This window comes from Sciurus carolinensis, chromosome 3, assembly GCF_902686445.1.
Source record: "Sciurus carolinensis chromosome 3, mSciCar1.2, whole genome shotgun sequence".
Classification (NCBI taxonomy): domain Eukaryota; kingdom Metazoa; phylum Chordata; class Mammalia; order Rodentia; family Sciuridae; genus Sciurus; species Sciurus carolinensis.
The window spans coordinates 54,440,299-54,456,641 of record NC_062215.1 but is presented as its reverse complement, the minus strand read 5'-3'; the positions used below and the strand labels follow the sequence as shown (position 1 = coordinate 54,456,641).

At 51.1% G+C, this 16,343-nt stretch overlaps 1 protein-coding gene across 8 annotated transcripts; it reads left to right on the top strand.

The window, feature by feature from the left end:
* The first annotated feature begins 353 nt into the window (after positions 1-353).
* Positions 354-16,286, top strand: Camta2 (calmodulin binding transcription activator 2). 8 transcript variants are annotated; one of them, XM_047544103.1, is made up of 23 exons: positions 354-448; positions 1,786-1,880; positions 2,086-2,189; positions 3,205-3,272; positions 3,355-3,490; positions 4,051-4,137; positions 4,384-4,537; positions 5,046-5,180; positions 5,708-6,648; positions 7,471-7,597; positions 9,164-9,298; positions 11,188-11,303; positions 11,927-12,111; positions 12,442-12,520; positions 12,683-12,905; positions 13,107-13,405; positions 14,445-14,632; positions 14,872-15,055; positions 15,233-15,304; positions 15,407-15,427; positions 15,591-15,760; positions 15,918-15,992; positions 16,080-16,286. In XM_047544103.1, the coding sequence occupies exons 2-23, from the start codon at positions 1,850-1,852 to the stop codon at positions 16,141-16,143; spliced, it is 3,594 nt and encodes a 1,197-aa protein (XP_047400059.1). In that variant the 5' UTR covers positions 354-448; positions 1,786-1,849; the 3' UTR covers positions 16,144-16,286. The 8 variants fall into 8 exon arrangements, with proteins under 8 accessions (XP_047400059.1, XP_047400054.1, XP_047400055.1 ...); XM_047544098.1 differs by having other exon boundaries at positions 394-448; positions 1,791-1,880; XM_047544099.1 differs by having other exon boundaries at positions 395-448; positions 1,791-1,880; positions 4,066-4,137.
* The last annotated feature ends 57 nt before the right edge of the window (positions 16,287-16,343 follow it).

Here is a 16,343-nt window from a genome sequence, read left to right as displayed (position 1 = left end):
TTCAGCTTCTCAAAAATGAAGTCGGCCCGTGTTCCCAAAATAAAGAAGTCTTGCTGGAATAGTCCTGCCTGCGTCTAGAGTTTCTCACCAGTCCCTCTGGTTCCAGCTCCCACCGGGTCCTCCCAGACCAAGAGTCACGTCGACCGGGCTTCAGTCTTTGGACCCAGTTTTCCAGTCCCTCAGCGCCTCTGCCCCTTTAGGGACTTGCTACGAACAGACTAGCAAACAGTCCCTCCCAAGGGCCACCGAAACCCAGTCCCTCCGCCCAACGCCCCACCCAGAACCCCACGTGCGCTGACCCTAAGTTCCCTTCCCGACCCCATTCCCTTAATTGGGAGGTCCCGCCCCGTGCGCAGTGACGTCAGACGTTGCTGTCAGCCGGCGCTGTGGGGGGGGTTGGTGTGGTGTAGAATGGCCGCTGCCGCCGTCACCCGCGGGACCCCGGGAGGTAAGAGACAGGGCCTCTAGCCCGCCTCTCCGCCCCCGCGACAGGGGGCGCAGCTCTACCGGGTCCGGATATGGAGCACGCGCCGGGGACCACCGTCTTACTCCTCCCGGTTCGCCCCCACCTCCCCGCTTCCGTCCTCCTCCCCCGCGCCAGGGGGCGCAGCTCCGCACAGGGCCCCACCGCGGACCTGCGTGTGCTGGGGACAGTCCTGGAGACCCCCGCAACCAGCATTAGCACAGCCCTTCGCCCGCTGCGCACTCGCAGACTCTGCTACGCGCCTTCTCCAGGACATCTCGGTGTGCGGGCGGGACCCTCCGGGACCCTCCCACCTCAGATGTTCTCCTGGGACTCCCCCCGATACCTCCATGGGGGCAGCCTCGAGCGCCGGGCGTCAGAGTCCTGTGCCGCCCCCGGACCCGCAGCCCAAATCCCGCTCCGCACCCTGGCAGGCTGCCTAGCCCGGACTGCGCACCTGTACCCTGGGGCGGAGTCCTTACCCCAACCCCAGCTTCACTGCACATAGCCGTACTTGGATAGGCCTCCTCCCCCTCTCCATCCCTGGACACCAAGCAGAGCCCGGCTGAGAGCCTCCTCCAGCTTCCATCTGTTCCCCCAGGCAGGCGGAGGCTCAGACTACAGCCAGAGCGGTAGATGGGGTAGGGTAGGACTGGAAGCCAAGGGGAGGCAGAGGCATTTGGGAAGAGGAATGTGAGGGAATGGAGAGGGTTGTCAGCCTCAGGGCGGTTGTCCCCAGGGTGGAAAGCTGGGTTCTGCACCTGCCTGGTCCAGATTCTGCCAGGCCCTGAGCAACCTGGAGAAAAGAGTAGGTTAGGTAAATTACCATATCTGCCCTTCTTGAGAAAATCAAATAGAGAAGAAACTAAGGGTGTGTCCCCTAAGGCCTAGCTCTCCACCCTTAGATCTCCTGCCCTCATCTGAACATCTACACTATCTTGCCTACCCATCCTCCAAGGACCAGATGCCCTGAGTCCCTGCCCCCAGAACCTGATCCCACAATAATCCTAGTGGCTGCAAGAGCCCAAATTGTAGGGCCTCTGAGGCCCTAGCCTGACTAGCCTTCTCCCCTACTCCCTCCCACCCATTTCTTCTGGAACACTGTTATTTCTCCCCACTCATGTTGTTCCTAGCACCATGTATGGGTTCTCCTTACCTCTATTCCCGGGCTCTACTGTCATATCATAGTCCAGCACCTTCCTCTCTCTTTTTCATCTTTCCCAGATATCATGACCCAGTTCTCTATTACCTCCCCCATCTCATGCTTCTCATCCTGGATTAATGTGGGGGCTTCTCCATAATCTTGTTCTCTCCCTTCCCAGCACAGACTCCCCCTCCCCCTGGCCTGAGGGGCCGGGGGTGACCTTGCTCCCTGGAGCCCTCACCATGAATACCAAGGATACCACGGAGGTTGCTGGTGAGTTCACAAACCACGTTCCCAGTTTGGCCCCACCCTTATGTTCTCCCTACTCATGGAGGCTCTCTACTTAGATTCTCTGCTTTCTTGTCCTGGTTGCAATTTTCCCTGATGCTCTGTGTTGCCTTTGACCCTTTACCCCTGGGCTGCCTCTCACAGGAATGCTAGAGCAGCACACCAAACCCTCCCTTCTGGTTCCCTCTAGAGAACAGCCATCACTTGAAGATCTTCCTCCCCAAGAAGCTGCTGGAGTGTCTTCCCCGCTGCCCACTGCTGCCTCCAGAGCGGCTACGGTGGAATACAAATGAGGTTTTCTGGGGAGCCTGGGGGATTAGGGCCTAGCAAGGCCTAGCAGGCTAGAGGAGGGTGAGTGGGGTCTTTCTGGGTCTGTGCACACTTCTCAGTGCAGAACACTGTTTTAGAATCATAGGAGAGGTATAAAGACATGAATCTCAAAGGAACCCACTGCTCCTTGGCATATCCATCTGGGTAAAAACAATAGTCACCACCTATTATTTCTTACACACTGGGTACCATGCTAAACACTTGGCCTGTGGTATCTTATATTTTTACTCCCGTGTTATTGATGAGGAAACTGATGTACTACTTGTAGTTTCTCTAACTCATTCCAGAGTCACTGTTGTTAACCACCTTCTGGAAGTCATAGTCATTGTGTTACATGCTTTCTGTATCTTGCATACTTAGTGCCTTATATGTAGTCAATGGTCAATAGTTGTTGATTTGATGTTAGAACTGTCAGTAAAAGGGTATGTGTGTGCATATGAAAGCTTTATGTGCCATACATAGAGCCTTGGAATTTCTAGTCATGTAGAAGTAACACATAGCACTTCAGGCTCGTAGGGCACTAACATGCAGGAGGTGACGTTAAGAGCATGTTCAGGGAGAAATCAAGGGACTCATCTGGCAGGAATGGTACATGGAATATGGGTAAATAGAACCTTGAAGTCAAGTTAAAAAATCTGAAATTCTTGGTAATGTCAAACTAATTAAAAGTTTTTCTCAGGGAAGGGCACAAAAGTAGGATTTGAAGTAAAATAATATACAGAATGAGGAATGATGATGAACCTAGTGCCAAGATATAGGCTCTACTTGGAAGGGAAAGGAGAGAAGGTTATATTTTGTCTGAGATGGAACCTGGGAGTCTCAGGAGGGCAGAGGGGCCTTTCTGGGCCCAGATACCTAGAGGTATCTTCCACCAGCTGCCACAGCTCAGCAGAGACTGAGACCCTGAGTTAATGACCAAGAGATCAGGCTGAGACCTTCCATGTAGGGAATACCCACATGAGTACCTCCTCTCTCACAGGAGATTGCATCCTACCTGATCACCTTTGAAAAGCATGATGAGTGGCTATCCTGTGCCCCAAAGACAAGGTGAGAAAATTCTCAAAGGTAAGAAGTGGCAGGAGTTCTGAGTTCTGTACACAGAACTTGAGGTGAACCCTTTTCTTCCCAGACCTCAAAATGGCTCCATCATCCTCTACAACCGCAAGAAGGTGAAATACCGGAAGGATGGTTACCTCTGGAAGAAGCGAAAAGATGGGAAGACCACCCGAGAGGACCACATGAAACTGAAGGTCCAGGGCATGGAGGTAAGAGCATTAGGCATCTAATCATTTGCCCTGCCCACCCTCCTCCACTCTTTACTGGGCTCCAGCCCTACCGGGGCTTGGGGACATTGTCTACCTCTTCCCCTCCCAGTCACTCTTCCCTTCTTACTTTGGATCAGCTGACTAATCACTTAGCCCACTCTCTACTTCCCATTTCCCTCCGTGACCCAACTCTCCAGGCCTTAGTGCACTGATGCCAGTCCCTTGGCTTCTCTTGCATTTCCCACAGGGATCCAAGCAGTGATGCTCTAAGCACAGGTTTCTCTTCCCAAATCATTGCTCCTCCTCTCAGATGCATTCTTGCTCTGCCCTTGGATTTCTGGATAGTCCCATATCTCAAATCTGGCCCTCATTGTAAGGCCCCAGCCCCAATGTTCCCTTCTCTCAGTCCCTCATCTGGGGCTCCTGGGATTTGAAAAGGGTGGGGAATAGATGGGGGTGGAGAGAGGGTTGAAGAGGAACTGGTGGAAAGATTGGGATTCCTGCAAAGGGACTGAACAGAGGAAGAGTTGGGGAGCAGACTAGCCCTCCCCCCACCCCAGCCTGTCTCCTGGCAGTGTCTCTATGGCTGCTACGTTCACTCTTCCATCGTCCCCACATTCCATCGGCGCTGCTACTGGCTTCTCCAGGTAAGGATGAAAGAGCTCAGGGAGCTAGACTCTACTTGGCTCTTTGAGGGACAGAGGGGGTCTAAAAGGATAAAGTGGAAGGATGAGTAGGTTCAATGTAGGAAGAAGAGACAGGGGGTTGGGGATGGAGAGAGCTAGAAGTTGGGGGTGAGTTAGAAGGGGAACCAGGAAGAAAGCAAGAACTAGGGAGTGAGCCCATGAACCTCAAGACCCCATGACTCTCCGTGTGTGCCCTTTTGCTCTCAGAATCCTGACATCGTCCTTGTGCACTACCTGAACGTCCCAGCCCTCGAGGATTGTGGAAAGGGCTGCAGCCCCATCTTTTGTTCCATCAGCAGCGACCGGCGAGAGTGGCTGAAGTGGTCCCGGGAGGAGCTTTTGGGACAGCTGAAGCCTATGTGTAAGGAGTAGGGCAAGGATAGAACTCCAAGGGGAAAGTGGAAATGGGGCCTCCCAAAGGTGCTGTGATTCTGTACCCAGAAGCCTGTGGGTGATCATTTCCCCATTTCCTGTGGGAATGCTAGAATTCCTGTGCAGTTCAAAGTGTGGAATACAGAGAAAGACATGAAGGACAGCTGTGACTACATGTCTGAGCAGTCTTGAGGCTCTGACCTCTGTTTAGCATGTCATGCTTGGAGGAACCATCAGGGTACTTTAGAAGCCAGATGTGGTGGCACACGCCTGTGATCCCAGCAGCTAGGGAGGCTGAAGCAGGAGGATCAGAAGTTCAAAGCCAGCCTCAGCAACTTAGCAAGACCCTAAGCAACTCAGTGAGACCCTATCTCAAGTTAAAAAATAAAAAGGGCTAGGGATGTGACTCAGTGATTAAGCACTCCTGGGTTCAATCCTCAGTACCAAAACAAAAGGTACTTTGGGGGTCCTACATACTTCTACCAACTTTCCTATAGTTCATGGCATCAAGTGGAGCTGTGGGAATGGGACAGAAGAGTTCTCTGTGGAACAGCTGGTGCAGCAGATCTTGGACACACACCCAACCAAGCCTGCACCCCGAACCCATGCCTGTCTCTGCAGTGGGGGCCTTGGTGAGCTACCTCCTGACCCTGGAGCTCTCTTTCCACCTAGCTACACTACTGTATATTTGTCTTGATCAAATTTGCATGCTGATTTACAAGTCTTCTGCATGTCCAGAAAGATGGGGCAGATGAGCAGAGGCCCTCCCATCTGGGAACACTGGCCCTAGCTCCTTGTACTTTATAGTCCTGGCAGCCTGTTACCTCACCTTCACCACATACTATCAATTACACCTGGCCTTACCTTTGTTCCTAATTTGCCCTTCTTTTGTCCTTTCTATGCCTGTATTGACTGCTCTGAACTATTTCACCAAGCCGTGGGTCTTACCCTGCAGTGTTCCTCTGGTCGGTTTTATTTTGAAGGGAATGGAGAGGGGATGGGGTGTTCATTTCTGATGCCTCCCAGTGGCTAAAATCAGTATTACACCTCTAGTCTACAGGGAAATTCCAAGAAATACTTTCTAAGGGCTTCCAGAAAGGGAAGGCTGGAGAAGGATGTGTCTTATTCCTTTTCCCTTCCTCACCCCTCTCCCTTCCAGGTTCTGGGAGCCTTACCCACAAATGCAGCAGCACGAAACACCGCATCATCTCTCCCAAAGTGGATCCCCGACCTTTAACCCTGACCTCTATCTCCCAGCCCCAACCCCCTGAGCCTCCTCCACTGATAGCCCCACTTCCCTCAGAGCTCCCCAAGGCACATACCTCCCCATCTTCTTCCTCCTCCTCCTCTTCCTCATCAGGCTTTGCAGAACCCCTAGAAATCAGACTTAGCCCTCCCACCTCTCGAGGGAATTCATCAAGAGGAGGTACTGCCATCCTCCTCCTGACAGGACTGGAACAGCGTGCAGGGGGCTTGACACCCACCAGGCACCTGTCTCACCAGACTGATCGTAGGCCTTCTGTGAGCTTGGCTGTGGTTGTAGGCTCTGAGCCCTCTGCCCCACCAGCTCCTCCCAGCCCTGCCTTTGACCCTGATCGTTTTCTCAACAGCCCTCAAAGGGGCCAGACATATGGAGGGGGCCAGGGGGTGAACCCAGACTTCCCTGAAGCAGAGGCTGCCCGTACCCCCTGTCCTGCCCTAGAGCCTGCTGCTGCTCTGGAGCCCCAGGCAGCTGCTCGGGCACCCCCTCCACAGTCTGGAACAGGTGGGAGAAGAGGAAACTGCTTCTTCATCCAAGATGATGATAATGGAGAGGAGCTCAAGAGCCAGGGGGCTGCACCACCTGTACCTTCACCCCCTCCTTCATCCCCATCCTCACCTGCCCCCTCAGAGCCATCAGGCAGGGTAGCAAGAGGGGAGCCCTTGTTTGGAGGACCTGGTGGGTCCAGTGAATTGGAGTCCTTCAGTCTTTCATCATTCCCAGACCTTATGGGAGAACTCATCAGTGATGAAGCTCCAAGCATCCCTGCCCCAAATCCGCAGCTCTCTCCTGCTCTTAGCACCATCACAGATTTCTCCCCAGAATGGTCCTACCCAGAGGTGAGTCTCAGGCTTATTTCCTCCCTTCTGCTCCATTTGTTTTCTGATTTCCCTGAACAAACTGTATTAACTCTTACCCTGTGATTTGTAACCTAGTTTTCTTTGGTTTTCATGACTTTTTTTTCCTGCATGATGCTGGGGATTGAAATCAGGGCCTTATGCATGCTAGGCAAGCTTTACCACTGAGCTACACCCCAGACCCTTTCATGGCTTCTTGGTTTTCTTTCTGACCTCCATGTTTACACAGAGTGTAGCTTCTCTTCTATTTCCATAGTCCTCACCTTCTGTTTCTCACTTTCTCCTGCTTCCATGTGTCAATATGGTTTTGAGAATCCCCCAGGGACCTTCATTCCCTTGGTGACTATAGTCATAGGGAGGTAAATGGGGCTGTTCATCATGGAGGAGAAAATATACAGTGGAGATATGACTGCAGACAAGGCAACTGAAAGGCCATCTTCAGCAGCGGAGAAGTTCTGCTTTATGCTGCTTCTGAAAGGGAAATGAGGAACTACAATGGGATGAATTAGCCTAAGAACAGAACTTCTTCATGATGATAGTTATCTGGTAGCCTTAGGGAGGCCCTGAGTTCCCCTGATTCTGGCAGATTCAAAAGATTCTGATGGAGATCACGTAACCACTTAGAAGTGAAGTTGGGACGAGGGACAGACTGGTTGATCTCACTTCACTGTGTCCTGTCAACTCCTATAGCCCAGTGTCTGGCAAGCACAGGCTATTCCATATAGTACATATTCCCAAAGGATTTAAATAAATTAATGAATGAGTGAACACTCAACTGCATGACTCTCTGCCTTCTGTCTGCAGGGTGGGGTCAAGGTGCTCATCACAGGTCCTTGGACGGAGGCCGCCGAGCATTATTCCTGCGTCTTTGATCACATCGCAGTGCCAGCGTCACTTGTCCAGCCTGGTGTCTTACGCTGCTACTGTCCTGGTATGGGAATTGGGAACAGCAGGGAACAGATACATGGATAGTTAGGACAGATTAGAGCCTCCAGGCTTCCAGGAAGTATTGGGAACAACTAGATTGTTCTGAGAAGACAAAGACCTATCCAGTCCTGAGGCTGGGCACCAAGTTCCCCAAGCAAGTAGGAGAATGTGGCTTAGGTATTGGAAAATCTAGGTGTGGTCCAATAAATGTACTCTTCAGCTAATCATGACCTTAAATAATTCTGCTCCTTTTTTGGGTCCTACCCTCCTGTAAGATCAGGCATCTGACCAAACGTATCACTAATGTCTACCCAGCCTCTCTGGCTTGATTGGAATCAATCTCCAACCTTAATCCAGGGAGAATCAGAAAGGAGAGATACTGGTCTCTTCCAACCAGTCCTAGGAGTAAAGGACATTAGTTTCTAGACCTTCATTGCCTAATAATGGCAGTCATTAGCCTCATGTGCCTGTTTAATTAAAATTAAATTTTAAATTCATTCCCCTAGTTGCACTGGCCATATTTCAAGTGCTCAATAGCGACACATGGCTGGTACTATCCTATGGGATACAGCAGATACAGAATATTTTTGTCACTACAGAAAGTTCTACTAGACAGCACCAGTCTAGACTGACTTCTTTGCCCTTTTGCCACCACTCTTGCCCCTGACCCTGCATTTAACAGCTGGCCTTCTCATGGGACTCCAAGGACCACCAGAGTGACAGGTTGATAGCTTTGTTATCTATGAAGTTACTCTTACCCAATCTTTTTTTTTTCCCACATTTTTTTGCTGATACATTATAGCTATACATAATGCTGGGATCTGTGGTTACATATCCATAAATGCACACAATATAACAACATAATTTGGCCAGTATCACTTCCCAGCACTCCCCCCACCCCCCGCCACCACCATCTCTCCTCCCAATCTTAACAGCCCCACTCAACTATGCATGGAAGGAAAGGGGATGAGACCAGAGCATAGGAACTGGGAGAAAAAGTCTCAGCCCCTGGGCTTGGGAACAAGACCTGGTGGCTTCATCCTTAGGTCCATAGATTGAGATCCTAGGACACAGTTCTCATTGAACACTGTTGGTAAACAGCCAGCTTACCCCATCTCAGTAACAGACTCATAACCCTTGGGCTCTGGTCTAGGGAACTAAAGGGTTTAACCCCCATCAAGTTATTCATAAATATAGGTGTCTTTGTATGTGTATATGTGCTGGGGATGGAACTCAGGGACTTGTACATGCTAGACAAGTGCTCTACCATTGAGCTATACCTCCAGTCCTATAGATAGCTCTTGACCCTCAGCTTCCAAACTTTGTTGCTGAGTAACAAATGTCCTTAACTCTAGGGCCTAGAATCCCAGAGTTCTCTGGTCCATAGTATATATTAAGTTCTTGCATAAATGGACACCCCTCTAAGTAACAAGGCTATTCACTGAAGCCAGAGGCCTCTTGGCCCATAGCAGGGGAGTTGGGGAGATAGATATGGGATGATGGCAGTGGCTCCAACACAGATGGTCAGAGAAGCCAGGGAAGGCCTTTTCTCTGACCCTGTTTTCCCCAGCCCACGAGGTGGGGCTGGTGTCTTTGCAGGTGGCAGGGCAGGAGGGGCCCCTTTCTGCTTCTGTGCTCTTTGAATATCGAGCCCGCAGATTCCTGTCTCTGCCTAGTACACAACTTGACTGGTTGTCACTGGATGGTGAGTACTTAAATCCTCTGACTCCAAGTGTTAGTTCCCATAACCTTTGAGCATGACATGTTCTAGACTCCTGAGTGGGCCATGTTTCTTCAGTCATTTCTGAATGTGGCAGCAAAGTGCCCTCACCTCCTCTTCCCTGTAAGTCACAGAGTTCTCTTTATGCCAGTTCTTTCCCTGTGCTTGCCATCCTAAGGATGGGATGCAGACAAGGAAGGACAAGGGGCTGGGGATGAGGTCTAGAGCAATATACAGGCATTTTACATGAGTAGATACAGACTTGTACTTAAATTTCTATTTTCCCTTTGATTATAAAGACACATTCATTAGAGGAAATTTGGAAATTACAGGAAAGCACTAAGTGGAAAATGAAATCTCCTATAATATTACTGCTTAGTAATAACCACATTGTGGTGTGGTTTCTTATACAAACACACAGAAGCACACATGTACTCCTCCTGTATGTATGTATACATATATACAGGAGACAGTTTTTGTTTTTACTGGTTCTTTCTCCTGGTATTTTGAGAACTTTCTATGCTGCTCCCTTGAGGTTTGCTTTTCTCTGTCTCTTCCTCTTGTTTCTGTTCTTACCTGTTGGTTTCTTTCAGTTCTGCTGCCACCCCTGTTAGCTTACTATCTCCTGCCATCCCTACTTCTGAGGCTTTGGTCCTCAGTCTTCTTTATGTGTGTGTATGTAGCACTGGGGATTGAAACCAGGGTCTTGAGTATGCTTATAGGTAAGTGCTTTACCTCTAAGTTACATCCCAGCCTTGTCCCATTCTTGGAGCCACTTATCATAAAACCCAAGTTTGTATGTGCTAGGTTACCTGTGTATGACTCACATTTGCCTACCTTGGGCTCTAGCCAGTTCTCTCAGACCCACACCAACTTTGTCCTGTCCTGTGACTGTTCATCACTTTATTTTTCTGCCCTTGCTAACCTTTGTGCTACTATCTCTCAGATGGGTCTCCTTCCTCCCTTTCCTCATTTCTTCTGAAACCAGCATTGGACCTTGCCTCCTTTCTTCCTTTCTTATTGCTTGGCTAATCCCCTGCCCCTTTGTCCTTTCTCTCCTTGCTTTCACCTTGTTTAGCTGTCCTGCTGTCTTCTCTGTACGTCTTGGGTTTTTATTCACCATTCTCTACCTTCCCCTTGCCATCACCTCTATATATTTATCCTCTTCTATGCTGGCATCTCAGAACATGCCCAGCCTTCACCCTGTTTCTGTGCCTGCTTTCCCTTGGTTCGGAGATCACCTCCTAACTCCCCTCCTTGTCCTTATTTGATCTCAGGAGTCAGATATAGCTTGGGTTGTATACGTGTTTGTGCGTGTGCATGTGTTTATATATGGGGTTTGGAGCGGGAGGAGGAATGGACATGGCTATCCATCTGTCACTCCTCCCCACCTCTTTGTGGACAGCTGTGGGGGGCTGGGAGGAGGGGGCGGTGCTTTTCAAATCACAGTCCTTGAGCTCTTTTGGGCAGTGATTAACAGAGGAGGGACCCTGGAGTCTTCCAGCTCCAACATGGGAGACAAAGGTAGTGTCTGGGACAAGAACTGGGGGAACATTCTGCCTAGGATAAGACTAGGGGAGGCCATGCTGTGTGTGATTTGGAGTAGCTGGGGGCTGGATGGCTGTTGGGGAATTCTTAACACCCTCGTCTTGAAGAAAGCAACCTTAGTTCTGGATTCTGATTCTAGTTCATGGGTAGGATTAAGAGTCCTGGTGGCCTTTATTTAGAAGATTGAGTAGAAGGGCTGTTGTTTGGGGGCAAGAGAAAAGAATAGGATTCTGTACCTTCACCCCCCCACACTTGGGGGCAGGTCCAAATGTGGTATTCCGGGCAATACCCAGACCCAGTTAACCTCCCACCCCCATTCCACACAGACAACCAGTTTCGAATGTCCATCCTGGAACGGCTGGAGCAGATGGAGAAGCGTATGGCAGAGATTGCAGCAGCCGGGCAGGCACCTTGCCAGGGTCCTGAGGCTCCTCTAATTCAGGTACTTCCAATGGGGGGGGCGGTGATTTATAGTGTGGAACAGGGAGGGTCCACTAAAGAAAATGGCTCTGGCAGATGCCTGTCCTTACTTGCCTGACCCAGCTTCCTTAGCCAGTCTTCCTCCCTCTCTCTGACATCACCCTGCTTTCAACCCCACCCCGAGGCAAGAGTGGCTATTCTGGGCACCCTCTTGGCACGACAGGCTTCAGACTATTTCTGGTCTGAAGAAGGGTGGAGGTGAAGGAGCAGGTCGGGGAGGGGGCCAGAAGAGTTCGGGCTGAGCTTTGAGGGTCCTAAGTCTCTAAAGGAAGAAGAGTAGGGAAAGGCTGAGAATACTCTGACTCCTAAGGGGAGAAGTCATGTGGGGATGGCACCCATCTGAGTTGCACAATATGGGCAAGGGTGTGTAAAGCCTGGCTTTCAGAGTTGCTGGAATAAATGGGCTGTGGAAGTAGAGGATACTGAGGCCACACAGGAACTCAAACTGGGAGGACTCATAGGCTATCACAGATTTGGGTAATGGGAACCTGGAGTAGGAAGTGTGGGGAAGGAGCAGAATTAGAAGGTAGAACAAGCCAGGAGACCAGATGCACAGGTATTTGCATATGGTTGTATATACCACAGGATGAAGGCCAAGGGCCTGGGTTTGAGGCACGGGTGGTCGTCTTGGTAGAAAGCATGATCCCACGCTCTACCTGGAGAGGTCCTGAACGTCTGACCCATGGCAGCCCCTTCCGGGGCATGAGTCTTCTGCACCTGGCTGCTGCTCAGGGCTATGCCCGCCTCATCGAGACCCTGAGCCAGTGGCGGTGAGCAGGGGCAGCAGGGAGGGGGCTAGACAGCTCTTGGGTCAGAAGGTGCCATGGGATGACGACCTGGAACATTGCAAAGGGGGAGCAGGGGTCCCTGTGGGAAGGGACAGGGCTAGGAGAGGACTGGCACTGAAGGGAATTTTAATATCCTTCGACTTATGAACCTTCAGCCTTTTGGCCTCCTTAAATTTACTAGTCTCTGTCTACCTCATCTCACTGACCTTAGTGTTTCTAGAGCTCACTTCCCTGTCCCTTTATTTCTGATATTCCTGACTTTTACCCCTTTTCCCTGACTGGGTTCTACTGTCCTTCTCTCAAACCCTACAGGAGTGTGGAGACTGGAAGCTTGGACTTAGAGCAAGAGGTTGACCCGCTCAACGTGGATCATTTCTCTTGCACCCCTTTGGTGAGGATACTGGCTCCTGTGAGCCTTCAGGGCAATATGCGACAGAATAGTGCTTCCAAGGGAAAATTCTTTGGACAGTGCAGAGAGTGTGGTAGGCCAGAGTCTAATGACCTGATCTTCTGTGGAAGAGTCCAGGCCTCACCTCCACCTCCCCCTCCTCAGATGTGGGCCTGTGCCCTGGGACACCTGGAGGCTGCAGTGCTTCTTTTCCGTTGGAACCGTCAGGCACTGAGCATTCCTGATTCTCTGGGCCGTCTACCCTTGTCTGTGGCTCACTCCCGGGGTCACGTGCGCCTTGCCCGCTGCCTTGAGGAGCTGCAGAGACAGGAAGCTTCAGTTGAACCCTCACTTGCCCTGTCGCCACCCTCCTCCAGCTCAGACACTGGTGAGGGCTGTTCCTGATCTTTTTGAGAGAGGGGTAGGGATAGGATAGGCCCGGGAAAAGCAAAAGGGCAGGACACAAACTGGGAGAGGAAGAGGCAGGGATGGGGAGATAACAGGAGCAAGAACAGCCAGGGGAGGGAGGTTAGACCTGAGGAATGACCTATAGTTCCTGCTGCCCTCACCCTCTTCCCTCACCTCACAGGTCTGAGCAGCGTGTCCTCACCATCAGAGCTATCAGATGGCACTTTCTCCATCACATCCGCCTACTCTAGTGCCCCGGATGGCAGTCCTCCCCCTGCTCCTGTGTCAACCTCTGAGATTACTATGGAGGAGGTGGTCCCAGGCCAACTCTCCTCTGATGTTCCAGAGGCCCCCCTACTCCTCATGGACTATGAAGCTACCAACTCCAAAGGGTCCCCACCCGCTCCTGTCCTATCACCAGCCCCAGATGATGAGGCTCCAGAGGACACCAGTAGCTCATCGGCTGTGGATGTGATCCCGGTACTGTTTATGCTGATGGAATTAGGAGGGCTAAAAGTGGAGTGGGGTGCAGAGATGGAGTAAAGCAGACAATTTCATGAAGCAGAATCAGTGTCTGACTGCCGTTTGGGAAGAAAGGACATTATACTCTCATTTTGAGACAGGCAAAGTAACCCCTTTGCTCAACCCCTTTCGGATCCCATAACTTAGCAGTCATGCAGCAGCAGAGGTTAAGAATTCTGGGGAGTATCTTAGAGCTGTGTTGTAGTGTTACCTGTTGATCATAAAAGGACAGGATTCTTAAAGACCAGGGAGATGGTGGGCAACTGGGGCAGTGTATAAACAGATAAGTTGTAGGTACTTGGCAGTGTGGTCTAAAATGGGAAGAAGACTTGCACATGGTAAAGGCTAAGGAAGTCTGGTGGAAAGAGTAAGAATGAATCTTCAAACATAACCACATACTCCTCTACTAGAACCTGGGAGACATACTTGCTTTAGAAAGGTTGAGTAATTAGACAGCAATCTCTAAGTACAAAAAAACTTGAGAACTCCACAGTATGGGGCTACATGGAAAATGGCCAACAGGAAGTGCTACAGGCTTTAGAGCTGGAGCAAAGGCCAGACTGGAGCCATTCACCGGGGTGTCATGTGGTCAGTAAGCCTGAGTGGTTCTCAGAGAGCTGAAGTGGTGGGGTGGCAAGCATAGCCAAACCTGTGGGGAGGATGTGCTGTTGGCTGAAACCAGGCAGGCCCAGGTGGGACAGAATCTGGGCCTATTTGCTCAGCTCCTGAATCCCCATTTGGAGTTATGTCTTCTTGTTCTGTGTTCGCCACATCTCAGCACAAAAGGCTGATCCCTCGAGTGAGAGCCAACAAGAATAAATCAATCTAGAACAGTGGCTAAGAAAGAAAAGAGCAGGACAGCAGTCCCTGAGGACTCAAGTGTCTGATGGTGAGAAGGAACCAGACAGGGAGCAGACTGAAGCTACAGTTTTGACAGGGCAAGATCATCTGGCAGTTGGGGCCTCTCATGGCTCATGCAGCTTCTCCCTTTATCTAGGTGGACATGATCTCACTAGCCAAGCAGATCATTGAAGCCACACCAGAGCGGATTAAACGAGAGGACTTTGTGGGGCTACCTGAGGCTGGCAGGGAGCGGACAGGGGCCGTGGGGCTCAGTGAGACCATGTCCTGGCTGGCCAGCTACCTGGAGAATGTGGACCACTTCCCCAGCTCAGCCCCTCCCAGGTGATCAGCTAGGACAAAGTCTCCAGATTCTTCAAAGATGAGAGGAAGGGAAGAAGCACAGCTTCCCTACAGCTAAAGATCCATTGTGATTGAGGCCCTAGGCCATTTGGAAAGGAAACTAAACTGCTTGAAAGCCACTCTCTCTCTTGTTGCTGGGGGTCTTCCTTCACAGCCACCCCTCAGTGGGTCAAGAGGGACTTCAGATGCTCCTTGACATTCCTTCTTCCTATCTCCCACAGTGAACTGTCCTTTGAGCGAGGTCGCCTGGCTATCCCTCCAGCACCTTCCTGGGCAGAGTTTCTGTCTGCATCTACCAGTGGCAAGATGGAAAGTGATTTTGCCCTGCTGACACTATCGGATCATGAGCAGCGGGAACTGTATGAGGCAGCCCGAGTCATCCAGACAGCATTCCGAAAGTATAAGGTCAGGGGTCTCAGGATACATTACGCAATCTTGAGACTGGGTTCCAAAGGCTTCTGGAGAAAGAGCAGTGATCCAGACCGCTCTCAGATGGGATAAAGAGTCAGGGGACCGTGGAGGAGTGAATAGTTCCAGTGTCTATTAGATGGGTTGTGAGGTACTAAGACCCTCTCCCCTCAGGGCCGGCGGCTGAAGGAGCAGCAGGAAGTAGCAGCAGCTGTGATCCAGCGCTGTTACAGGAAGTACAAGCAGGTGAGACCCTTCTCTTGAAAGTATACCACCAGCCCACACCCATTCCAGCCCAGCGCACCCAGAATGCCATCAGGGCCCTAACTCCCCTTCTCTCTCCACAAGCTGACTTGGATTGCTCTTAAGGTATTAAGCATGAGATCTGGGTGAGAGCTGTTTGTGATTCAGTCTTTTTTGTGATTGTGGGGTTAGAGAGAGACTTGCATCAACCTAACTTTGGGGTGACCTTTAGGAATTTAGATCTTTGACCCTTCATTTCAGCCCCTCTTCCTCCTCCCCATCCTTACAGTTTGCACTCTATAAGAAGATGACCCAGGCAGCCATCCTGATCCAGAGCAAGTTCCGAAGCTACTATGAACAGAAGCGATTTCAGCAGAGCCGCCGAGCGGCTGTACTCATACAACAGCACTACCGCTCATACCGTCGCCGGCCCTCAGGCCCCCTGCCTGCCCGCAATAAGTATGGCCCTGGCCCTGAAGCCCTCTGCTACCAGCTTTGTCCATGCCCACTCCCTGTTCCTCATCTTGTACACCTGCCCTTCCCTGCTAGGATTCGTAAGGGGCAGAGGACTTGGGATGCCTGGGTATTCCATGAACTCTCCTCTTAATTCTACCAGAAGCTCCTTTCTCACCAAGAAGCAGGACCAGGCAGCCCGGAAGATCATGAGATTCCTTCGGCGCTGCAGACACAGGTATTGGTCCTCTCCCTTGCTGGATTTCTACCTGCTACCTCCCCTTACTCACCAGGCTCCTCTGACTCCTTTCTCATCTTTCTGCAGGATGAGGGAACTGAAGCAGAACCAGGAGCTGGAAGGGCTTCCCCAGCCGGGACTGGCCACCTGACCTCTCCACAGCCTTCTCACCACACTGGGGAGCTTCTGGCAGTCTTAACATGGAGAGGGCTTTCTGAGGCAGGGGGAAATCCCCTGTCGGCAGCTTTACCTGTCACCTTTGTTGGAGCCTTTCGCAGGCCTCTACCCTCCTTGTCCCAGCTCCAATTCCTACACCTCGCTCCTCCTTCCTCCTCTCTTGATCCCTGACTC

Excerpts from the sequence above, each read along its gene's own strand:
- Camta2 (XM_047544098.1), top strand. The coding sequence starts at position 412 with ATGGCCGCTGCCGCCGTCACCCGCGGGACCCCGGGAG. Across the intron at positions 12,112-12,441 it reads GAGACCCTGAGCCAGTGGCG|GAGTGTGGAGACTGGAAGCT; the intron begins GTGAGCAGGGGC and ends CAAACCCTACAG. Across the intron at positions 15,761-15,917 it reads CCCCTGCCTGCCCGCAATAA|AAGCTCCTTTCTCACCAAGA; the intron begins GTATGGCCCTGG and ends TAATTCTACCAG.